This window comes from Maylandia zebra, linkage group LG17, assembly GCF_041146795.1.
Source record: "Maylandia zebra isolate NMK-2024a linkage group LG17, Mzebra_GT3a, whole genome shotgun sequence".
Lineage (NCBI taxonomy): Eukaryota > Metazoa > Chordata > Actinopteri > Cichliformes > Cichlidae > Maylandia > Maylandia zebra.
In genome coordinates, this window is record NC_135183.1 from 30,405,666 (window position 1) to 30,431,197 (window position 25,532).

Consider the following 25,532-nt stretch of genomic DNA (forward strand, 5'->3'; position numbering starts at 1 on the left):
GCTGTTCCTATCTACAGGTTGGGTGCTGACTACAGCAGACTGTCGGACAGAGGTGCTTTTTCTTCCGCTTCTCTGCCTCTTCCCTGACTATGCCAGCTTTAAAACCAGTAAGTTACAGTAAAACCACACCATCCCCCCTCTGCTCTTTTAATGCTATTTTTGACCAACACTGGTTCTGAAAAGTGTGTACAGTATGTGCATGGATGCCTAAATCAGAAGCAGCAGTACATGTTCTTGACTGGAGCTGCTGGTTTAAAAAAAACGTTTCCTGAAGCACATAGACACACTGAGCCCCCGAGGGCCCCGGGGACAGCTCTACAGCAGACGGTAGAGCAGTCCACTGTACCTCAGCAACACCTCAACACCAGGTGCCACAAAGAGGAGGAAGGAGGCAGGGATAGTGGGGAAAGAAATGAGAATTGTAAGGGGGGGGCTGAAGAATGAGAAAGATAAGAAAGGAGCACTAAAGGAAAAAGAGAAATAAAGTTGGTGGTGAAAAGAGAATGACAAAGGTAAGATAAGAATGGGAAGTAGAGAGGTGAGAAGACAGGAAGGAAATAAGGCTTCAAAATAAGTTGACAAGAAGAATAAGAAAAAAAGGCGAGGATGAAAGCTGACCAGCAGACAGGCAGAGATCTAAAAACAGGCCAGAAAGACAGACAGACAACACAGCAGACGGGAGAGACAGAAGCTGTTGCAGCCAAAGGCATGTGGGGGAGGGCAGTAGCACTCCGCTGCTAATATCCCTGCTGCTTTGTTGTGAAAAACCCCAGTTCGCCTTTTAATGGCGAACTATTCCTTTAATGATAGCAGTAAAACACTCTCGCACACATACATAACACCGTTCCTCTCCACCTGACAGGAAATGTGGTTCAGAGCGCAACGTGACAAGTCACAGTTCAACTTTTACAACTTGCAGGCCAAACACACACACACACACACACACACACACAACAGATTTCAAAAGCAAAAACAGCACTATGAATAGTATGAAAAGTTTTTCTCAGTGACCTATATGCAGCAGAAATGTTGGTTTTGTCTGATTTAAGTGCCTGTAAGTTTTTGAAGTAACTTTGTTTGGGAGCTGTCAGTCATGCAGGCAGGCAGGCAGGATCTGTGAGGGGGAAGAGACAATCTCACTGAGAGGAAGCTACAACATGTTCTTTACATGAAGTCCTTTTCATCCGAGCTTCCTACAGTGCACACGCTGCTTTGCCCGAGCGCAATGCTGAACCTTTAGGATCCACGACAAAGTGAAAACCTGAGGAGAGTGGTGGTAGTCAGGTGATCAGCCTTTTGTGATATTCATCAACAAGGATAAGTAGAGCTTAAAAGCATAGCAGTGGCTCTCAATGTTATTCTGAAGCTGTAAATTCCTCTTTGTTAGCCATGTGGATCAATCATGTCTGGACATTTGGTTTTGCTGGCTAAAGAGAGATTATATCATTAAGCAACCATAGAAGATAGGACCTTGGATTGGATGTGGAAATTACAACTATTTTAATTTGTAAGCTAGCATGCAGTTTTAATTGACTTTAACTGAAGCAGACAAGCTTCTTCTCCCAAAAGCTAACATTCTTGTGACCCTATATGTCCTATAGTATAGGATCAGGCAGGAGCCAAACTGTTCACTGCTTTTTAAGATGGATTATAAATGATGCACGTGTCATGTGCAAAAAACGAACCAAAACTGCAGGAAGAGGGACGGCTTTTCCTGCTGTGCATTTGTACAGTTATTACCAAAGAGAAGTGCAACTGTCCTAAAGGAGAGTGTGCACTCAGAACATTCAGTGCAAATGAGCTCACGTGTTTAGTTTTTACACAAATCACGATATCTTCATGCAAGTTACTTTACTGTATAACCTGTTTTTTGTACTTGCAGTCTATGCACAGAGTGATATATCATGCCTTCTAAGCACATAATGCTGAACACCCAGCATTAAACTCACTCAGCTCTCTCTCTATTTGTTCAAAATGCAAATTGAGTCATTCTGTACAATAACATTCATGTTTGTATTCTCCTAAATTATTGATGAGATTTTGTTTTTAATTGAGAAGAAAACCTTCAATATTTTAAAGTAGGAAGGGCCGATGCCTCTTAGTTCTTCCGGACAACCTCCAGGGACTTACAGCAAAACAGTGAGGAGCAAGCAGATATAATGTTAAAACATGAGAGCTCTTCACTGTGTTCGTGTGTCCCCCAGTAGCACCCAGCAGCGGGGGGCTCAGGAGCAGAGTCTGACCTTTGACCTCCCTATGGAGTGTAGTGGACAAAAAGGGATTTTCCCTGTAGGGATTACTAAAGTATTGCATTATCATTTGAATGTAGCTGATTGCATCTTCGTCAGTCTACACTTCAGCCTGCCGACCTTTCTGTAGAAACCCACGATATGACCTTCTCTTCCGTATCTGCTCGGTAAAGGTCTGCATGCACAAATGTCAAATGATAAAGAAACAATTAGTTGCGTTGTACGTCTCCCACTTCTATTCATTAAACAGCATCCAAGCTACATTTTATCTCAGTGTCACACCTCTTTTACTTTACTCCTATGGCTTCATGTCGCCTTGCTGCAGCATGTAGGAACTCCTAATCTAACTCAGGCATTTAGCACATAAACACACATTTTCTGGTAGATTTAAAGCAACACTAATGCAGGGTCAAATTACATCAGCAACAGTAGCTCATAGCATTCTGTGGCTGACAAACAGGTTTGAGATGCTTCTGGGACAAAGCTGCTCAAAATGTCACAGACTGTGTCTCTCTTTTTTCTTTCTTTTTTCCACATCTCAGTGTGCACTGGTTGCAGCGTTATTGCACAAGACCAAAGGCCAGCTAAAGCAAACTTAAGAAACAGCAAACACTGGCATTCTGTGAGTGTGTGTGTGTGTCTCTCTTTCTGTCTTTCTCTGTCCCTGTGGTCAACAATCCCTCTGCTGGCCTTTATCCCCAAATCCCCATGGACAGAGAGTCAGGGGAGAGGGAATGCTTAAATGCTTTGAATGATGGTGTGGAATGCTAAAAAGCAGTCTGTGTGTGTGTGCGTGTGTGCATGGTGGTAAGTGGGGGGGGGGCAAAGTAAGGGGGAGAGGGGTCTCTTGCCTGGTCTAGGATCTGGTATGCGTGACTGAACAAGAGGAGGAGAAAGAGAGGAAGAGAAGAAAAAAAAAAAAAAGCACCCAAACCTGCCTTTCTAACTTCTAAAGGGAGACAATGGCTACTGACTGGCCTGGCAACCCCCTATGTGTGCGTGTGTGTGTGGTGTCACTTCACACACAGGACACGTCCTGATGGAAAGCAGAGAAGAGGGAGATCTGCTCTAACCAACTTTTAGATCTCATTACGCCGCACATGCAGCTGCACAGACGCAGCTCTGCCACATGTGAAGTAAAACACTGCGAAAAGGATCCAGACTAAATGCCCCAAACCCTTCATTTAAACCAGGAAATCCACCAAATACACCCCCCCCCCCCAAAAAAAAAAAACAACAAACCCTGAGAGTTGCATCTGGAACTCAGTTAAGCTAAACACCTTTTGGTAGCGTTGTAGAGGACAAAAAAGAAAACAAAACAGACGTTTATGATTAGAAAAAATCAGCAGGGTAGAACAGTTTCCTGCAATAAACGCCTTGGTGATAATTAATTACACAGGCCCTGGCAGCCAAATCAAGACGGCAAGCATCCATTTTGAATCTGCTCATAAATAATAAAACAACACAAGAGAAATTTTTTCAGCCCTTTTGAGAAGCAAGACAGAACTGATGAGGGACAATGCTCAGAGATGCGTGGGCGATTATTGGGAGTAATGTATGAAAATAAGAGACCTTATTGTCTTAAATGCGCCTGAATATGGAATATATCTTTGTAGGACAAGAGCAGAGCAGTTGTGATTGTCTTTATGGAAAACAAGATTAAAATACCTTGTGGGTATTTTTTTATATTCCCCCTCCAAAAAAAACAAAACAGAAAACAATGGAGCGCTACACCTACACAAAAGTAATCCACACCGCTCTCGTTCGTTCATTATATAAATATCTTTAATTGTTTTAACCGTAAGAATATAAAACAATTTAATTTTGGGATTCTGCATTTTTTCTCTCTTTACAAACACATAATATACAGTACATCTTTTTATTGTCAAACACACGCACGCACACTCACTCACACACAGCTTTTTCAGCAGGACGCACATCCGTAGATTAATTTTCTAGCAGGTCATTGCATTACATTAAAACGCGCACACACTGGCGGCGGTGTGCGTGCGCGCGTGTGCATGTGTGTACAGCCTAAATGCGTGTGTGTGTGAGAGAGAGAGAGAGTGAGATGGGGAATAGCGAGGTGGAGAGAGGGTGAGTGAGTGAGTGAGTGAGTGAGAGAGACGCAGTCTGCTTGTAACCAGAGATGGGAAGGGAGAGAAAGAAAAATAATCGATTACTCCTTATTCTAAGCATGTCTCAAAATGGATTTGGGGTATTTTTATTCAGGGGGAGAAGGGTGAGAGATGGTAGGAAAAAGAAGAGGGTATAAAAAAAATAAAAAAAACTCCTCCTCCTCTCTCTATATACCGGTGAGAGCAACGTGAATATGAATGTGTCGGTATAAACGTGGGAAAAGAAAAGCCACGAACCCTGATTTGTTTCCACGAATAAAGGCTAAGATATAGAAATCACTTCAATTTGAAGTACGACGCTCTGAGCAACATTCACTTGACATTTATCTCCACCAGCATCCCTTTCACAACAAAAATACCTACAGCCTAATAATCCTGTAAGGACATACACTGGGTTTTTAATGACGGTCTGATCATACCTTTAACATGCATCTATCGTTATAGAATCACTACAGGTATAGGCTTGCAATCGCATCTCCTTTATATTGATCAAAGCTTGAATGCAATGCATCTCTAAAAGGGTGTAAAGTTGGACTTTATCCCTTTAAAAAAAAAAAAAAAATAGGAAAATTTTAACAATATAAAAAGCTCTTGCACTCAAGCAGGTTTTTAATGTATTTTGCATAAAGCGACGTCCTCTCACTCTCTGACTGGATCTGACAGCCCGCCTTCCCCTTTCCCCCTCTCGTGGCTCTCTCTGGGAAATTGCTCTTGTTTATGGGGGTAAATTAACAAAGGTAGTTAGATTGTGTCCTGGTCTCCTTTCTCTAGCTCTGCTCAGGGAAGAGGGAGGGAGGGTAGAGAGAGGCGATGGAGGGATGGGGGAGGGGGCAGACACAAGTCCCTTTAGGCACATTTTCTCCCAGTCTCTCTTTCCTTCTTAACAGTATACACCCTTTGAAAATAACCACATACGAGGTAGCCAAATGTTTTTTGTGTGTCTGTGTTGGGTTTTTTTTGTTGGTTTTTTTTTTTAGGCGTGATGGCTGTAGCGGAGATTAGTCGTAAATGCCTCAGACTCACTGCAAAAATAAAAGTCCCACAGTAAAGTTTTAAAACCTCTGTTTTTGACTTTTAAGGATGGATGCAAGTTTTCGCATCCAGAATTTTCTGGAAGCAAGTGTCAGGAAGAGAAGCCGATTCTTCCATTAGGGAAAACGACACCTGATTGGAAACAAAATCTGGCAAACAAGCTGAAGTTATTCTAGTCCCAAGTCCAGTTTTTGTGAGGTCTTAAAACTCGATTTGAGACCAAAACATTGCGTTTAACACGGATTTTCGTGAGCTCATGACAGAAGTTTTGAATTGCTTTCTGCCAGGCTGAATATTGGAGTCAAACACTGATTTCAGTCCTGCAAGGCCAACAGAAAGAAAAATAAAACATTTTGAGCATACATCCTGGTCACATGGGAGAAGCACACTTTACACAGAAGGGGGGAAAAAAGGAAGGATTTCTCTCTTTTTAAATAAGAAAAGAAACTCCTCTGCCCACACATCCCTCCCTTTTCCCACTCTGTCTCCATCCAAAAAAGAAAAATAACACACACTCCCAAAACAAAAACAAAAAACCAAGCATTTCCAATCACCTCACTTTCTCACTCTCTGTCATCTGCCAGAGTCCCAGGTTCAACACTTTAAGGCAGGGGAGCTGTGTGATCCTCTCCAGTCCCCTCTTGGTGATCTTGGTACATCCATACAGGTCGATGCCCACCAGCTGGGTGAGGTGGTCCGCTATGAGCTCCAGCCCTTTGTCCGTGATGCGCACACACTGTCCAATGTTAAGGGTCCTCAGCTCGTGCATCTGCCTCACCATCCGGTTTATCCCGTCGTCGGAGATGTGACACGAGCACAGAGACAGGGACTTGAGCTGGTACAACCCCTGAGCGATGTACGCCAGAGTCTGGTCTCCTATCTTGTCACAGAACGAAACATCAAGCCCAGAGAGTCTTAGGGTGCCCATAGCAAGGTGCATTGTCCCCGTGTCGCTTATGTTGTCACAGGAGCGTAGGTTGAGGCTCCACAGGGAAGTCATATGTGAGAGGTGGATCATCCCTGCGTCTGAGATCCCCCCACAGAAGCTCAGGTTCAGTACCCGGAGCTTGGTCAGCCCCTTGGAAATGTGTTTGAGTGACAGGTCTGTCAGTTTCTGACAGTCTTGGAGGGTCAGGTACTCCAAGTTCAAGCAGCCCTCTGCTGCACTACGGGTCATGCCCGCCAAATGTCCAATCCCCACATCTGAGACATGTCTGCAGGACCTCAGATTGAGGCTCTTGAGTCTGTGGAGGCCCCAGGCTATCAACAGAAGCCCAGTGTTGGTAATGTTGCTGCAGCCACCAAGCTCCAGCACCTCCAGGTTCTTCAGATACTGAGCAATCCTCCCTAGACTAGAGTCTGTTATCTGCTTGCACAGACTTAGGTTCAAAACCCGAAGTGATGGGATCTCCTGCACGAACGCATGGCCCAGCCCGTTATCCGTGAGGTTGTAGCAGCCGGACAGATTGAGGGACTCGATGTTTGGCATTCCCTGGATGACATAGCTCAGGCTGCGGCGCAGAGACAGGATCTGGACCCTCCGGATGCCCCTGGCCTGGAGGCTGGGGAATAAGGAGGGATTCGCCCTGCGGAGGTGCAGCTTGGCTTCCACCCCCCTCCACACTGACTTGTGGTAGGATGCGTCCCTCCAAGCGATGCACACTTGGGCTACCCTGCCTTTGTCCCTCACGTCCAGATAACTGAAAATCATTGCCAAAATTTCTGGGAAGAGGCACGAAATGTGCGTCTCCATTGTTTTTCAAAACCCAGGCATATAAAAATTAATACTCCACACCTCCAAGGCTTAAAAGAAAAACAGAAGACTTAACTCAATCACACCCTCCTCTCGCACAAAATGCAAAAGTATCAACAGTCCCAGCTATCCACAGAAGTAAAAAAAAGAAGAAGAAATTGGAGTTGTGTGTTTCTCTCTTTTTCTCACACTGAACTGTGCAAAATCGATCAAACTCCCTCCAGTGCCACGTGATCCGGTCTGGTTGCGCAGTAGGATTCAAATGTATTAAAAAAGAAAAAAGGGGGAAAAAACAACAAAAAAGAGCGTTTATTCCTGCCTCAACCCCTCTCTCCGCCAAAAAGAGGAGGAGAGGGGGCGAAAGGAAGAAGGAGGAGGAGAGGAGGAAAAGCGTCAATCCTTCCCCCTCTCGCTCCCTCTCTCAGACGACGCTTCCTTGTATTATACCTACAAAAAGCCTTCCTCTCTCCGCCGTGCGAGGATCCAGACGGTCATACATTTCAGATTAAGAAAGTAAAAACAAAACCAACTCGCTTACCGACACGTATTAAGAAGCGACCCCATGGTAGAAAAGCAAAAAAGATAGAGTTGGAGCGGCTTTATAGGCAGAGCGAGAGAGAGAGAGAGAGGGGCGTCCTGGGCTCAAAGCCTTTGTCTGCTCTTTTCAAACCGACTTGGCAGGGACCCCAGCACTCTAGCTGTACCGAAGGGGTGGAGGGAAGTAATAATATCACCCTCGTCTCTTTAAAATGTATTTAACGACAACCACCGTTACTACGGGCGTTTTAATAGCACGTCGTTACACCGAAACGTTCTTACAATGATTTAATAGCAGATGTAGCTTGAAATTAATTCGCTATTTTATCGACCCACCCCTACCCCCTCCGTGTCACACAGTTGGTTTGTCCCGCCTCAGCTGGAACGGTGCGAACAGTTTCCCTTGGAAACCAACTTCTTACAATTCAGTTCACTTTGGGCTTTAACCCTTTGAGCGGACCACACGGGAAACACAGGGAAGCCAAGTGGAGAAGCTCCTTTCAGTCCGCTTACTTGGCATGAACGTTTAGTATTTTTATTCTGAATTTGTTGTTATTGTTGTTGGTGTTGTAACTAGAGCGCTTCTACAGCTGCCAGCCGCGTTCATTGTCTTTTATTGTAAACAGCCCCTCTCCGTCCACTCTCCTCCAACACTTTACTTTATTGCAAAACCAGAAAATAAACGTACTTTTCCAGAGACGATCAATAAACATGTCATCAGTCAAATACTGGGAAGAATAACTGTGGCTCCAATAAAACAAAACTGAGTTTAAAGAATAGTTTAAATAACGCTGAAAACAATGTACAACCCGTGAGTAAAATCCCTTTTAATTAATTTGAACATGCTTTATTGGCTTGGTATTTGGCAGAAAGTTGCCAAAGCCTTAAGACCACATCAGAGGTTGTGTCAGTGTGTGTGGGTCACTCCCTTCACTACACAGGCACACACACACACACACACACACACACACACACACACACACACACACACACACACACACACACACACACACACACACACACACACACACACACACATACATATAAGGTTGCTGTTCTACAGCCACTTTTTACAACTAATAGGCTCATGATATACAAATGTACAAGATACATACATTAAAGTTGGAGCATAGGTTACTATGGTAATAAAATATTCTATAAAGTGTAAAGCAAATAAAATGTCAAAGGCTTTCTTTCTCTCATGTGTCTCTCATAAAGAAGCAAACTTTGAAGCTGTTGTCTCACATCTGGCATTGGTTATGTTTTGATAGTTGAATAATCAAAGACTTATTTTAGTCTCAGCTGATGGCACTGAGAATATATCAATCAGTGTGTGTGAGTTTCAGTAATAGATTGCTATATATAGATGTTTTCTAATGTTGCTTATTCAGTGTATCAAACCATAATAATGACCAATTATAGCAATAAAGGTACATTTTAAAATTTACCTTTGTTGCCTAAGTCAAGAAACCATCACCTGCACTAGTCTAATTTAGTTAGATTTAGGATGTTTCATAAACCAAGAATGCATCTGAAACCTATGTAGACAAGTCGATAAGGATAGGGAATGATTATTAGGGGAAAAATGGATATTTCAGTATAGAAATATATTGTGTAGCCCATATGACATCTTAAAAAAAGATTTCTGTAAATGAAATAGCCAACGAACAAATTCAAACATGATTTGGATAAGTGAACCTTCCTGAACAGTCTTAAATCTGAGAGTCAGTCCTCATGAGGGCATCTTCAAAATCTACTAACTGCAACAAAGTGCTAACAATTTGGATGAATCAAAAAGCCGTAGGGAATTGCAAGAAAGTTTCAGAGTGTTCGTCTGAAACTTTTACTCTTTCTGCATGCACACAGCACGAAAGAGAAAGGCAAGCCGTTGTGCTGCAGCCGCTCACTTGGAGCGGCGTGCATGTGAATATATTACAGTGTGATAGATTTGTGGATATTTCTTGCTTTGTACATGATTTGTCTGGCATCTGTTGGGCTGTCCGTCCATGCGCTGTCAGTATTTTCCAGAGCGTTATTGGTTATGAATTTGCTTAACTGCTCAGTTGGGGAATCTGTGTGTAGTTTGTAGTTTCTGTGGTTTCATGCATGTTAACTTAACTGGTAATTCTAAATTAGTGTGCATGGTTCTCTGTCTCTCTGTATTAGCCCTGTGCTGGACTGTTGACCTGATCACAGTATACCCTGCCTCTCACCAAGTGTTATAGCTTCCATCCCCCATGACCCTGGCAGGTTTAGTGGTTAAGACTAAGGGGACTAGTGGATGATTGCAGGGACTGTGTAATGATGATAAGATATGGCTGGCAAAACTATAACTTTTATTGCCTTAGTTTAGTAGCAGGAATGCTAGTGTTCCATATCCTCCACTGCTAAGGCAGCTGTGTCTATATGTGTATGTGTAGACTGAAATTAAAAGATGTGACATTTTCTGGATGCATCTCAAAGCAGCAGTGTAATTTTGTTGCTGCAAAGTGACCATCGTGGGTGTAGTGCTAAATTATCAACTAATGTTTGCAAACTTTTTCTTACAGAGGGTTGAAACTGATGAGACATACCATGAAGATATGGGAAAGAGTTTTTGAAGCTAGGTTAAGAAGAGAGGTTATGATCAGTGAGCAGCATGGCTTCATGCCGAGAAAGAACACTATTGATGTGATGTGGTGCAGGACATGTATGAGGATGGTGAGACAGTGGTGGCATCTGTTGGGCTATCCGTCCATGCGCTGTCAGTATTTTCCAACAACATGCCAACAACATGCTGACAGATGAGGTTAGGCAGCAGTCACTGTGAACTATGATGTTTGCAGGTGATCTGTGATCTGTAGTGAGAGCAGGGAGCAGGTGCAAGAGAGCCTGGAGAGGTGAAGGCATGCTCTGGAGTGAAAGTCAGTAGAAGCAAGACAGAATACATCTGTGTGAATGAGAGGGACAGAGGTGTAACAGTGAAACTTCAAGGAGCAAAGGTAGTAAAAGTAGATAAGTTTAAATACCTGGGTTCAACCATCCGTAGCAAGAGGCAATGCTCAAGGGAGGAGGAGAAGAGAGTGGAGATGAGATTTGATTTGTAAGAGAAGGAGAGCAGCAAGAGTGAAAGGGAAGGTTTATACGATGGTAGAGAGACCTACTTTGATATGATTTGGAGATGGTAGCACTGACAAAGAGACAGGAGGTGGAGCTGAACATTGTAAAATGTTTATTGGGAGTGACCAGGATTGAAAGGATAAGAAATTAGTACATCAGAGGGGCAGCTCAAATCGAGTAGTTTGAAGACAAAGTTAGGGGGTGAGATGATTGGGAGATATCCAGATGGTGGATTTACTAGGCAAAGGATGTCGAAGATGGAGCTGCCAGGTCAGAAAAAAGAGGAAGACTTAGATTCAAGATGTAGTGAAGGAGGACATGCAAAGGGTTGGTGTGACTGAGATGTGACAGGACGATGTTAGGGATAGGGTAAAATGAAGGCAGATAGACAGTTGTAACAACCTCTAAAGTGATAAGCTGGAAGAAGAAAAAGCTAGGAAATTTTGTTAGCAAGCCGTCTTCATAAACTGCACGGCACAGATACAGATATCTTTTATTAGTGCAACACTAATAAAATACTTGAAGTTTATGCTCAGAAGTTTGGAGCACAAACCTCTCAGATGGACTATACCTCACAGCAAGTCATATTATTTGCCATTATTCAATTAAATTAGAGAGCAGACTGATGCTGACTACAGCTAAGCCTTTTACTTTAAGTCTTAATCAAATTGAAAAGGGTTAGTTATAAACAAGACCACTCGTCTCAGTTATTATTATTGATTTCTAAATTATCTAATGAAGCTAAAACTTTTTTGTAGGCAGTCTTATAAGAAACTCTATTTTTTTGCATGGCTTAATTTTTTCAGCAGCAGAGGTTGTCAGTTGCTATATGCATACACATTACAGGATATCTATGTGATTCTGTAGCCTTCGTCATGTAAACACGATTGTTTTTAAATGTTCGCATCTTCTCAAGCACACACACATGCACGCACGAGCTTCTTTGTGTGCGCGTTTGTGTGCATGCGTGCGTGTATGTGCGATAAAACGACAGGGGAGCCGTTTGCTGTAGCCCGTGGAGTGTGGCAGAGTGGCTACGAGATAGCAAAGAGAGAGGAAGAGCTGATGAGAAACATAGAGGCAAAGCGATAGGAGAGAGGCAACAGTGATCAGGTGCAGATAAGACAGAGGGAGAGGGGCTGCAGAAAACGCCGCTTTTACGTGGAAAAAAAAAAGCAGCCATGCACAACTGACGGCAACTCTCCTTTCTCCCACTTCTCCCTCTTATTCTCTTGTTCTCCTTCCTCATGATGGATGTTCAGATTCGTCTTAATGCAAAGCCCAAATGTTACTGAAAGGGCTGTTGATCTCTTTAATAATTTTGCATGACCATGTTCCCCATATCCTTTTATATGCATCTGCACTGAAAGACATAGAAAATAAAATTCACTGTCTTTGTTCCATGTAAAACTCTCAAATGACTTATATTAGTCTCAGCTCAGCTGAGCTGGGACTAATATGCCCTACTCTACGTTAACAACATCAAACAAATGTTTTCCAGTACGCAGTCTAATTTGTGTTACTGTCTGTTCTGTCTCTCTGAAATTGTACTGTATGCACACATTGTTTCACTACTTTCTCTTTCTGCTTCTCTTCACAATTCTTCCAAATTATTGCCATGAATTATAGCGTTAAAACATTACCAACATGAATTAGAATGAGCACGTATACAAGATGTGTTATGACAGTGTTTATAATTTAGCACGAAGAATTGCTCATACTAGCCCGACAGTTTAAACCCAATCCACAACAAGGTGCTCTCTGTGAGTTTTGCTTGTAACTGTGTGTGCCTCATAAAGTATAAACATTCATCAAAATATCTATCTCAGGCTGGAAAACACTCGTGCCTCCAGTGTGAACACAGAAGTATTATGGGGATCCAGCCAGTACAGAGTCATGCTTGCCTGCAACAACTCAACTGCAAGTCACCTTTGGGCAATGATACTATGTGTAGGTTAAATACTGATTGCTGGCTTTAAGAGTAAAGGGAACAACCACTGGGAAATTCACTCAGCAGAGGAAGAAACACAAAATACATGAAAGAAGTGTTGATGAGAAGCACAGTGGACAGTTTTAATTGTTTTTATCCCTTGGTTGCTACAAATAAGTTCTTTGTCATCTATTAATTCTGCCTTTTCCCAGAGGCAAAGCTAAAAAAAAACAAAAACAAAAATTAGCAGATCCACAAATGTTCATCTGCAAAGTTCTGGTTAGGAACAGTGCAGAGTCATAAACTGCGTAAAAAAAAAAAAGTGTGGGACTAACAGGGGATTTAGGTTTCTGTTTTAAATATGCTCTTTTGGTACACTGTAACTGCAAAACCGTCTGAAACTCTATGCTGGAACCTGATGCGCACATCACATCAGCGCAGATCACAGCTATCGTGATTGGCCTGATTCCTCCTATGCATTGACGGCTACTTTTTCACAGTGAAAGAAAAACGATTATCACCTCAAAACAAGGAATAATAATTATAGAGGCATAGGACTGACAGATGTGAGAGATTGACAAAATTAGCTAAACAAAAAAAACCAAGAAAAACACGTGATCACAACGAAGAGTGGGGAGGCAGGAGAGAAAAACAACAAAGTCCCAGGATTTTATTTCTTTTCTATTGTGGTTAGCAGTGCACAAGGTAATTAACACCATGCACAGGCATGAATAATGGCTACGGCCCCTCAGATAGGTTACATCATAACCGGTGTGGGTAAAAGTCTAAATCAGCAGTATGAGGTGCAGCCAATGTCAAAAAGGCTTTAATATGTAGTCCTTCTAATGGGCTGCAGGGGGAGACTCCTCTGTAAAAAAAAAAAAAAAAAAGATAATAATTAAAAAAGAAAAGAAAAAAAAGAAAAATAAAAGCAAAAATTAAAAGGACTTCTTTAATTTTGTCTTACTACACCATGACTGCGACACCATGGCTTATATTGAAGACCGCTTCTAGGCTTTAAAATATACAGTGTGAATATTATTACTACTATTTGCAAGTAGCCAAGTATAGATAACATAGTAGTATTTGGTTCAAACATCGATTTGAGCTTTTTAAAACACATCAAAGAAACATAAAGGCTGTATTTATAAATGCAAAGCACCTAGTATGTCCCACTCTGCTTTTAGCTTATATTCTGTAACTTCATCAAGGGCAAAAACAAAGCAGTTAACTGCACTGTCCCCTGTGGCTGCCAACACCTACGTCCTTGGTATCCGGGCACGGAGTGTGTCATGCATTTTCAAAATAGCAAACCTGACATGAATACCAAGCCATATAATGATACAGCAAACACCTTGAGATCTAAACATGGTGGGAGATTAACACCAGCTCTCAGTTAAATGTGGCTAAACTGTGGCCAGCTCTGGTCTGCTGGACAAACCTCCCGGAAATCAACAGGGGTGAAAGAAGAAAGCCATAATCTGTTTAGTTAAACCAAACCGTACATGGATTTTGAACTTGTTTCTGTGTATTCATACCAAAAATTGACCTTAAGACTGTAGCCAGACTGGCTTGTTCAAAAAACTTTATATGCATCACCAAAAGTGTCTTTGGTTTGTCGCTCTCGTCATCTGTAGCATGAAAGAAAGAGCGATGAGGTAAAAGATGCATAAATAAATAGTCTAGAAATGACATAAAAACTGAGAGGCAGGTCTATATGCCACAGGCTTTCTCCTCAGCAGCAGTAGCTGAGTCTGTCTCTGCATGACCTGCCTGTGTCTGTGTGTGTGTCTGTGTGTGTGTGTGGTGTGCACACTGCATTTTTTTTTCTCCTGTTTTCCTGTCTCCCTCTGTCTGCCTCACATCACAGCTCTGTGTGCGTGTGTGTGTGTGTGTGCGTCGTCTTGCTGCTGTGGTGTGTCATACCCCTCTTAGAAAACCCGCTGGGCCCAAGCTAGCACTCACACTGAGTGAGAGAGCAGCGGAAGAGGGATAGATGGATAAGAGAAGGAAGACGAAAAGTGAGATGTGGGGGGGAGGAATGACTACGGAAAAAGGAAGTGGAAGAAAAGAGTGTCAGTATGTTAAAATAGAGGTTGAAAAAATCAGTGTGTGTGTGTGTGTGAGAGAGAGAGAGAGAGAGAGAGAGAGAAAGAGAGAGTGTGCTTTCAAAGTGTTCTATAACACAAGACTCTACTCGTCATGTGACCAGACATGTGTGTGTGTTTGTCTTTTTGTGCATGTGTTTGTGTGTAACTTTATGTGTCTGTATTTGATGATTCAGGGGAGGACTCTAACTGGATAATTGCTCTCCTCCACAATGTGATTCTGCACCCACAGCGATTGCTGGTTGCCAAGGTTACATGGGCGTGTGTCAACACATATCCCTGAATGGCAACACCTTCCTGAAAGGATATTACCATGACTCGGTAGATTATATTTCTATTTAGCACACAAACAAAACATAAAGAATGCGTGTGTGCGCACACACACACACACACACACACACACACACACACACACACACACACACACGCATGCATGCATGCACACCAGCATATGAAAGAAAACAGTAACAACACCTCAATGGCCCTAAGATGCATGTGGGTGTGTACACTGTACACCTTAAATCTTTTATGTTCCTTCAGGTCTTTCCTCGCTTCAACTGTACAGTACTTAAACATGGTTGTGTGTGTGTGTGTGTGTGTGTGTGTGTGTGTGTGTGTGTGTGTGTGTGTGTGTGTGTGTGTGTGTGTGTGTTTTACACCTGCCTTCAAAGCTTCTCTGCTCTTCTCTTCCCTCTTTCCCTCCCAGCTCCCTTCTTGCATCTCTCTTTCTCTCTCCCTCTCTAATAATCTCCCTCTCACATGGGGGCTGGTGTGTCTTCTTTAAGCTCACGTTCTCTACAAGAGGCCAGAGTGAGCTTCAGAGCAGGGACCCCCACTAGGGGGTGGGGCACTGGCCAACCCCCAAAATTTGCTGGTCCCCAAGTGGGCCCCCTGGCAAGATTGTCCTATGTTGGTAATAATTTAAAAAAAAAAAACAAAAAAAACATGATCACAAGAGAGAGGATGACATCCTACAATGAGTTGAAACATTAACTTGTTATTTGTTCCTGCAATATACAGTTTTTGCCCTTCGTATTACGTCACTTTGTATGTCCCTCCAGATTTCCTGTCGTCAACCCCTCCCCTCTACTGAACCCCTGCACTGTTCTGTTTTTGGTGTGCCACCTAAATATTTTTAGTGGCCCCCATATGGCCACCCCTATGAAAAAATTCTGGAGGCAAACTTGTTTCAGGGTTCTGCACAGTATCTTAGCTGTCCCTAGGACTGCACTCTAATGGACAGAGACCTCTGATGTTGTGGATGGAATGCTGCTGGAGCCACTCTTCCATTGTGGTGATCACTTTAGGCTTCCTTCAGCCCCAGGTACTTCTTAATCTTCTTGTGCTCATTTTTTCTGATGTTATACTGTCAGATGGGATTTCCGCATCTATCACAACTGCTCTCTTTTGCTTCTGATCAGCCACCGCTATATCTGGTTGGTTAACCAGCAGCTGCTTGTCTTGAACTTGAAGTCCCATAGGGTCTTAGCCCCGTTATTCTCAGCTGCTTTTAGTGCCGTGCTCCAGCGGGACTTGGAGACGTATAATCCGCATGAGGCACAGATGTTTTTGTACATTATCCCGGTCACTTGGTTGAGCTTTTCAGTCTACGCTGGCCCCAGCTTGCATCTTACATCCTGCTGTGTACCGGAGTGTCTCAGGGGCATCGTCATGCAGCCTGAACCTTGGGTCCTGTCAACTGTGATAGACATCTGCCTTCATGAATATGGTACTTGGGACCTGTTCATTCCCTGTCATGGTCAGAGTCTCTGTGTGCCCCTTGTCCTTTTTAAGCCTCCGGTACTACCTCTTGATATCAGCCACTTCCTTCCACCTCTGGTCTTTCAAAGTATTTGCTTTTCCTCATCTTTATCACCATATGTCTTCTGCCTGAAGCACTTTCAGACCAGGTTATCCTAAGGGCCATCTTCCTGATGTAGTTAGGGTTAGATGTTCCTTATTTCATCCCAGGTTTTGGTTTTAACACTCCTTATTCTGCTTCATCGCATTGCTCATAGAGCCTTGAGGTGTTGGACTTAGGGTTAAACCCTCTGTGTGTTGTGAGAAGTTTTCCTGTCTTGACATCATTATGATGTATTTCTTTCTGTGTCCAGCTTACTATTCTAGCTGATTATCTAATGATTTTCAAGGCTGAGGTCTTCTTCTTACCACTACCACACTATTTAACTGTTGTAGACCGTTGTGGTGTGTACTATACTCAGGTACATGTAGGTGTCCTGTAAGTGTCCTGATGACATTTGCTACACTCATCCAGCTTTGGCACTGACAGTGAGTTGATGTCATCCATGCGTAGGAGGTGGCTGATGGTCACTCCATTTTTGAGTGTGCTTCCATATTCACTCTTTAAGCTGGCTGAGGGGAGTTTGGGACACCGCAAAACAGCAGCATCACCTTTGTACGTGCGACACTTGGTGGTGAGTTGTGCAATGGCCTTTGAGTTAACTTCCAGTGTTGTTTTCCTCAGCTGCTTGAGTTCTTGAAGGTTATCAGTGAGGGTTAAAGTGTCAAGAACTCTAGGATCCGCGAGGGCATTGAGGCTTTGTTGCAGTCAATCCAGGGGGTGCTCAGATTAGTCTGGCTAGAGTCTTGGATGACTGCTCTGTCGTATAGTGCTGGTGGATTTGTCCTCTGCTTTTCCTTCTGATGCCCTTCTGAGCATTATTCCTGTGCTGTTATGATGCCTGAGAGGCAGGTTATCAACTAGGTGTTTGAAGGAGTTGTACCCCTGTGGGGACCTGCCTGCTCCTAGGTAATCATATAATCAGATCAGATCTTTATGCTGTCCAGCTGTCCAGCTGTTCACGCCTTGCTGTCTGACTTAGTGATGTTACTTTTTTCTGCTTTGGATCTGAGGGATTGCTGCTGCTTTCTGGTCCAGCAGCCATTTGGCATTTGTGTTTTAGGGATGCCTCCTTCCCACAGATGTTCTTTCATTATTGCACAGTCACAGCTCTACTCCTTCTGTTATGGCACAATATACATGGCCATTAAGAGCAAAAAGACAAAAAGGGTGATGCACAAAAGGGTGGAGACACCAGGAGGTCAATGCCAGGAGTTGCAAGCCTATTTTCTGTGTATCTGAGTCGCTCTTTTTTACATCCATCTCTATCTATCTATCTTTACCTCAATTTCTTTTTATTTGTTCATTTTTGTGCACTTTCTCCTACCTCTCTCTCCCTCTCTGGCAGCTCTTCTGTGCTTCCATCTCACCACAATGCCTCAAAGATTGCATGTGTGCATGCATGTCTATGAGTGTGTGTCTATGTTATGCACTGCCGCTTTGCTCCAATTTTTTGCACCACACAGGCTGCCTAGGTGTGTGTGTGTCCCTTCAACAATGCTTTTCTTTTCTGCCAGCTCTGCAGTCTGACATAGGAGATTTTTCAGTCCGTGTGCTCTCTCTCCCTCAGTAGTCAGCATTTTGGCATTTTCTCAATGCACTCTGTCATCTTTTGGCATGAATAGTCTGCATATTGTTGTGTGTGTTTATGTGTGTGCTTGTGTCTGTGGATGTGTGTGTGCATGCATTAGCCTGACAGGATCTCTCCATGTCTCTGTGTTTGTACCGGGACCCATGAAAGTGTAAAACAGTTCATTTTCAATCCTAGAAATTACTCTCGGTGGTGTGGATATACAGTGCGTATACCAATGCCAGAGCAATGAGCAAATACGAGACTGAGCACAATCACCTGAGTACTCCCGCAAGACAAGAGCTATTCAAACAATTTAACCAGAATTTGTTCAAATGTTTTTACCTGTTAAGACTTGTGTTAAATTGGTGTGAAACTCACTCTGGAAAACACGGGACTTCTTTAAGAAAAGCAAAAGTCACTCAAGCAAGCTGTAGTCTTAAAAAAACTCTAACTGGACTTAGTCAAAATCTAAAACCAAACATAAGACCAAAATAAATCTTAAAATACTTGAGCTTTCATACCGAGACGTGTCTTTGAAATATCAACGCTTGAATGAGAAAAATAAAAAATATTCAGGACACAGATGACTCGCCAACAGTTGATAAATGTGCTGCCAAACAGATTTTTACTCACCAGCTGGCTCCCACATCAAAGATATTTTAAATAACGAAAAAGATTTAATTCCAAATTTAGGTTGCGTTCATTTTATTAATCTCACATTATTTTGGTCGCTTGCCACTCGTACACAGAACAGCTTAGATTTGAATCCTCTGAACAATCCTTTTCAAATAAAATTTAGCAAAGTACGTCTTCCCAAGTAAAAATAAGATAATAATAAAATTTTCTATAAACTGCAGGGACTCCTCTCTCATTTGCCTACAGTGACATGTCCCAGTGTCTTCGTTATAAACATTGAATGACAGATAGCTGTTTCCACAGCAACCAGTATGCATGTTTATATGGGTTTATGGCAAAAAATTACGTCCAGATGATGAGAACGAGAGTTGAAGAAAACCTTGGACTTTGTGATGATAATGGTAATCGACCTCTGCACAATTCATCTTTGAGAGAATATGAACATCACAATGCTGATGTTCTATTGTAGAAGGCCAAGGTGAGATCAAGACAAGGGAGAAAAATGGATGAATGGATGGTTGCACCTAAGCTTTTGTATGTCTTACGTCTCTCAGTGCTACTTGAAATACTTGTAACTAAGTGAGTTTACTGGAAATGATTAGAAAATGCACATAGCTGTCTACACAGTGTACATCAAAGTAGAAACCAAGGCATGAAATAATTACATGGAGGCCCACAAAACTGGATGCTGTCAACGAACGATAAACTGAAGGTGTCCAGCTCCATCTCAAGGTCTTATTAATGAATGCAATGAATGATCCTGGGCCAACAGGTAACCAGGATCCCAATGGGTACTAGCAATGAGAGCCAAGGGCAACCATCAGTGCTACACTTCAACGACTGGGCCTTCATCAAAGTAGCCAACTGGAGGCCATCCCTCAATAAAAAGTCACATGACAGCCAGCTGTTAGCCTCCCAGAGGTTTTTGATTATGCCTTAATCAAACAAAGATTGAACATATTAGCCAAAAATCAAAACAGATTATGTGGGAACAGCCAGCACTGAGCATCCCCATTAATATCGCCGCTAAAGTTAAGCATGGTGGTGGTAGGATCATTCATGTGGGGAGGAGCATATTGCCACAAAAACACTACAACACACAAAAATCTAATGATACTGGACCTGATTTAGAGTCTGGTCCTGAAGCTAAGGCATGATCTGTGACGCTTGTCGAATCACTCCTGGGTTGACTTGAGGCTCTCATAACTGCAAAAGATACCTTGAGTAATATATAAAAGGATTATATCAGACTGTTATTATCAGTAAATTAACAAAACGCCCCAAAATTGTTTTATGCAGATTAGTAACACAAAAAATTAAAAATAAAACATGAATTGAATCTATTTTAAGATGATTCTGAAGCATAAAAAAATGTTGAAAGAGTTGAAATTGGAAGGCTGTCAACTTTGTGAGAGTATACTAGGTTTATTTTAAGGCGAGGGTACAACTTCTGCTAAGCATATAGAAATTATGGTTTGGGTCAAAGTACAGCCCTGAGAAATGAATGTAAGTCAACTGAATGTCCTCCCAAGTGATGGCAACAGGACTGCGTGTGTTCTGACCTGACACAGAAGAAGGCTTCCCAGGGATTTACAGGCCATATGAATCAATTCGGAGACGAGCATTAAATCAGGCCAGACCAGCCGAGACTTCCGCTGTTTCATCCCCTGATGAGCATGTGAAAGTTGTTCTGACCCACACCGTGTCTGTGTGTCTTACTATAACTTTCTATGGGCCAATTTCTTATTGGTGTTACTCTGATATGTGTGAGTGCATATAGAGCTCTTCCGTGTCACAAAGACATTCAGTTCTCCGTCCCAGAGGGTGGAGAAGTTGCTTTTGACATTCATTTGAAGCATGTGTATAAGGGTGAGTGAGGCAGAGAGCAAAAATGTGTTTGTGTCAGAGTGTTTGTTTTTCTCTACATGACCATGCTCATGAATTTCTGTATGTGTGCACATCTGCTGTGTGTGCGTATTTGTTTGTGTGTTAATTTCTCCAGGGAGGGGATTAGGAGACCAGTGTAGTTTTGAACTCCAGGGCACAGGGAATCTGGGGATCTGGCCCAGCCTCAGTGGCTTCTCCCTGGGCTTTCTGATCAGGGATTCAGCCTCTCCCAGGTTTCCTGTCCAGTGCCAACAAGAATTTTCTCAGTTGCGCCACTTGCACTCACACTCCAAGAAAACACAATGCCATTTTACTCTTAACAGAGTTGATTTAAATCCGAGCAACAAATTAACCTTTTTTCTTTGTGACATAGATTCGATCGTGGGACGATCATGGCTCAAGAGTTGGCAGTTTGTCTTATAATCGGAAGGTTGCCGGTTTGAGCCCTGGCTCCGACAGTCTTAGTCGTTGTGTTCTTGGGCAAGACATTTCACCCGTTGCCTACTGGTGGTGGTCAGAGGGCCCGGTGGCGCCAGTGTCTGGCAGCCTCGCCTCTGTCAGTGCGCCCCAGGGTGGCTGTGGCTACAATGTAGCTTGCCATCACCAGTGGGTGGATGACTGAATGTAGTGTAAAGCGCTATACAGACACAGGCCATTTACCATAAATTTGACAAGGTATGTAAACATTTCTCAGAGAGCTTTTGACTTCAGATTGACATGACAGCATCACACAGTTTCTGCTGATTTGTTAATTGCACATTGGATTGAGATTTCCTCCATACCATTACACTACCAGCAACACCATAAATTGCTGATACAAGGCAGGATGAAGCCATGCTTTCATGTTGTTTACACCAAGTTATGACCCCATCATCATTCAGATGGTGGGGTCATAAGGTGTTTTGTGTTCAAAGATGCTTCTGGTTGAAGTGGTTCAAAGCTCTGGTCTGGCCATTCTCCTCTGACCTCTGACATCAACAACGCACTTTTGCTCAGAGAACTGCTGCACACTGGATATTTTCTCTTCTTCCGACCATTCTCTGTAAACCGAAGACATGTTTGTGTGGGGAAAACCCCAAAAGATCAGCAAATCTGAAAAAGTCAGACCAGCCTGTTTGGCACCAACAGCCATGTCACGTTCAAAGTCACATAAATCACCTTTCTTCCCCTTTTTCATGCTCGGTTTGAACTTCCCAAAGTTGTCTTGACCATGTCTACATGCCTAAAAGCATTGAGTTGCTGACATGTGTTTGGCTGATTAAATATTTGCGTTAACAAGCAGCTGCTTTAGAAGATGAATTTAATCATCCTGATGTCACCCCTTGTTTGCGGAGTACAGCTTTGAAGGACTGAGTTTGACTAAAGTGTCTGTTTGTGTCGTTTGAATCAGATCGAAGTGTTTATCACGTATTGCTTGCTAATACGATAAGCAAGGTGAATCCATAAGCTGTATGCATCACACAGACACAAAACAGAGCAGAAAATAACAGCAAATCATAGCATTTGTGTCATACTCTCATTAAAAATGGTTGTTTGTGGTCACCATTGGCACAAACATGAATGAAGTCCAGTTCACTTAGGTGGTACCTAACAGACAGCTAATCAACCTGGAACAGGATTATTGGTAGGTTGCCTATGCATATGTGCTTCTGTGCAAAGAAAAGCACATAGTTGGACGGAGATGACACTGCAGTTAGGTTAAATGCTGACTGGCTACAAAATGGGCTTGAACAGGAAAAGGAGCGACAGCAGAGTTCACCACATAAAGAGAAGTGCGAAAAAACAGTAGCGATTTCTTTTTTTAAAAACTGCATGAAAAACACGATAGCAGCTGCAGTTGCCACTTCCTATTTATTTTAATTCTGGGTAGCTGTTGATGACAGCTAGCAAGTACAATGTGTAGACCAACCACCAAAGTCCCTTTAGTCTGCACCCATTTGTCAGTCCAAGCTGCCACACGTTATGCCTTAATACAATTTAATTGGGTGAATGGCATAAAAATTGACCCCCGTAAAGAGGCACATCAGCTGTAAAGACTTTCATAGACAGCTGGTTATGCAAATTGTAAATTTGGGCATTTGAAATGGGGCGATACAAGTATTGACCCACATTTGGAGCCATTCACAATTAGCCATTTTAGGCAACTGTGGTTTTTGGTACTTCCTCTGTCGGCTTTAATTCTCAGACCCAGTTATTGTGCACTTGTTTGCAATATTTTAAATGGCTTAGTTTTTGGCAAAGTAATACAAAACCATATACTTTAACTTGATTTGCCTTTAGCTGAACCAACTCTACTGTCCAAGTATGTTGACATACAAAAAATAGTTGTCCTATATATATATTTATAGAAATAGATATGCAATCCAGGCTAATAAAAATTGCTCATGTGGTAACACCGAGCACCAGATATACAGTACCGAGACACACTTTATGGACATGTTAAATGAAGAACAGTAAAGAGTAAAAAGAAAGTGTTGGTGTTCGTGACATTAAAGAAAAGGGAACGTGAGAGCGACTTCTTATGGACGCCTTTCTGCACATCTGATTGGAGAGAGGGACAGATAAGAACAAAGACGGCAATCTGACTTTCAGACTGAGAGAGAGAGAAACAGAAACGCGTGAGAGATATTGAGAGATGAAGGAGGCATGGGCTTTGTAGTGGAGTAACAGAACAAAGCAGAAGGATGCAGAGAAACAGATGGTGATACAGGGCAGAGAGATGTGTGAGAACGAGGGAAAAGGAGACAGAAAGACTGCGATGGAGAAGTGTAGAGAAGATATATTTAGAGAAAGAGGGAGAGAGAGTTTTAGCCTCCCAGCTAGAGGCATGACTCATCTTCTGCCAGCTGACAGAAGGATGGATGGAGACAAGGAAAGGGGGTGGGGGTGGTGGCGGGGTGGACAGAGCTGGGAAGAGGAGGGATGGAGCAGATGAAGGAAGAGAGGGGAGCGCAAGTGTGACGGAGGAGGGCGACAGACAGGGAAAGGGGGACAGCACAGAGAGAGAGAGGGGTGATGAAGGGTGGAAAACAGAATAGAAGAGAATGAGTTTCCACAGGCCATTTTACATGCAACCACACATGTACACCGAAAAAACAAAGAGACAGATATAAAGCCCAGGGCCCATCTCAGCTGCTTCCAAGTCCCGCTGAACTTCCCCCAGGGGTGTATGTGTGTGTGAGAGTGAGAGAGGATGATATAAGCAGCAGATTTCCCCGCAGCAGTCTGTTGCCGCACACGTGTGTGATTGTGTACGTGCACATGTGTGTGTTTTGGAAAGGGAACAGAGACATGAAGAGCACTCGGGATGACAGAAAGAAGGCGAGAGCGGCGCTGGTATAGTAAGCGAAGCAGGTAGTTTCGTCATCACGTGCGGCTGTGGCTGAATTTCAGTTCTTTCTCTTGCTGCTTTCTTTGTTGAGCGTCTGCACAAAAGTTGGTAAATATTATATATTTGTTCCAGCTTGTTCTTCTTGTTGTTTTCCAAAGAAAACAGCGGGGGCTTAAAGCTGTGCGTGGAATAGGAGAGGCTTCATTTGAAAATACAGTTTCTGTCATGGCACAGTAGACAGAGTAGGTGTGCTAGGTGATAAATCACTGCAAACCCTTCATTAAACACATTCAGTAAAATCTAATCTGGCTGTGTGTTTATTGTGGAAATGGATTAATTATATAGTGCGTAGAATATTAGTTGTTAGTTGGCAGCATTGTTTATAAAGAAGACTATTCCTCAACTGTTCAACTGGTGTTTGAACTCGCTGTATATCCAGACATCTGCATTGCAAAAGCCTCATTGAGAAAACCCTTGAATCCCTGCGGGCATCTACAGGCTCAATGTTCTGCAGCTCTGCAGGACTTCTGACCTTCAGATAGAAGTAGCAGAAAAATCACAGTCTTTTTTGCCTATTGAATGCAATAAACTTGTTTATGCTCATACTATATCTTTATTGTGAACAAATTACATAAACACCTCTTGCATTTAGAGGGCAGCAACCAAAGAGAATTTCAGGCATTTGTGCTTTACGTGTTCATAAAACATGTAAATCTTTAATCGTACTTGACGTTTTTCCAATAGCTGTAGTTACTATGAGTTTGACCCATGGATGGTAAAATTCTCATGTCATATCTGCAGATTTTTCTCTTCTGGCTTCAGTCGTAAGTCATTAGAAGGCATGGGAAATCACTTGTGATATTAAGTCGGCCTTGAATAATTAAAATGCAGTTAAATGTTGCGCCAAATCACAAAAACTCTTTATATTGTAAGACAAAGACCCTACAATAATACAAAGTTAAATGTGAATGCATTAGTGATAATCATAAACAAAACAATAACGGTCACTGTTGGGTCCAGTTTTTGATACGTTGTAATTATAATATATGAAATTGTGTATCGGAAATTCCCGCATACTCATCATAGGTATGAATGTGATTTTTCTGTGGTGGAATAATTGTACAGCGTACAGCATTAATGAATTTCAAAAACAAGAATTGGATGCACAAGTTTTGGACAATTAATTTTCGATTTTCTCTAAACCACAAAGGGTCAAAATTACCATAAAATGAGTCAAATCTTTTAATAAGTGGTGCTGAAACCTCTACAATGTCTTTTAATTTGACAAGGCCAAGGCCTATTAACCTCTCATTAATGATTATGATTGACTGCAACTGGTAGTTTCTCTTTGCCAGCATAAAAATGATTTGTTTGACAGCAAGTCCAAGGACCTCGGTG

The 25,532-nt window shown here is 42.5% G+C and overlaps 2 protein-coding genes across 8 annotated transcripts in view; one reads left to right on the top strand and one right to left on the bottom strand.

The window, feature by feature from the left end:
- wnt5b (wingless-type MMTV integration site family, member 5b) overlaps window positions 1-25,532 on the top strand; it is an 87,469-nt gene that overhangs the window by 43,233 nt on the left and 18,704 nt on the right. For 3 of the 7 annotated variants that reach the window (XM_004548195.5, XM_004548196.5, XM_014409609.3), the window contains one exon: window positions 18-107. The exons of the other annotated variants lie outside the window; for them this stretch is intronic. In XM_004548195.5, the coding sequence (XP_004548252.1) occupies window positions 90-107 (18 nt within the window). In that variant the 5' untranslated portion in view covers window positions 18-89. The remainder of the gene's footprint in view (window positions 1-17; window positions 108-25,532) is intronic. 7 annotated transcript variants of the gene reach the window in all.
- On the bottom strand, window positions 4,017-7,840 carry fbxl14b (F-box and leucine-rich repeat protein 14b). Its single transcript, XM_004548194.5, has one exon. The coding sequence runs from the start codon at window positions 7,170-7,172 to the stop codon at window positions 5,970-5,972; it is 1,203 nt and encodes a 400-aa protein (XP_004548251.1). The 5' UTR covers window positions 7,173-7,840; the 3' UTR covers window positions 4,017-5,969.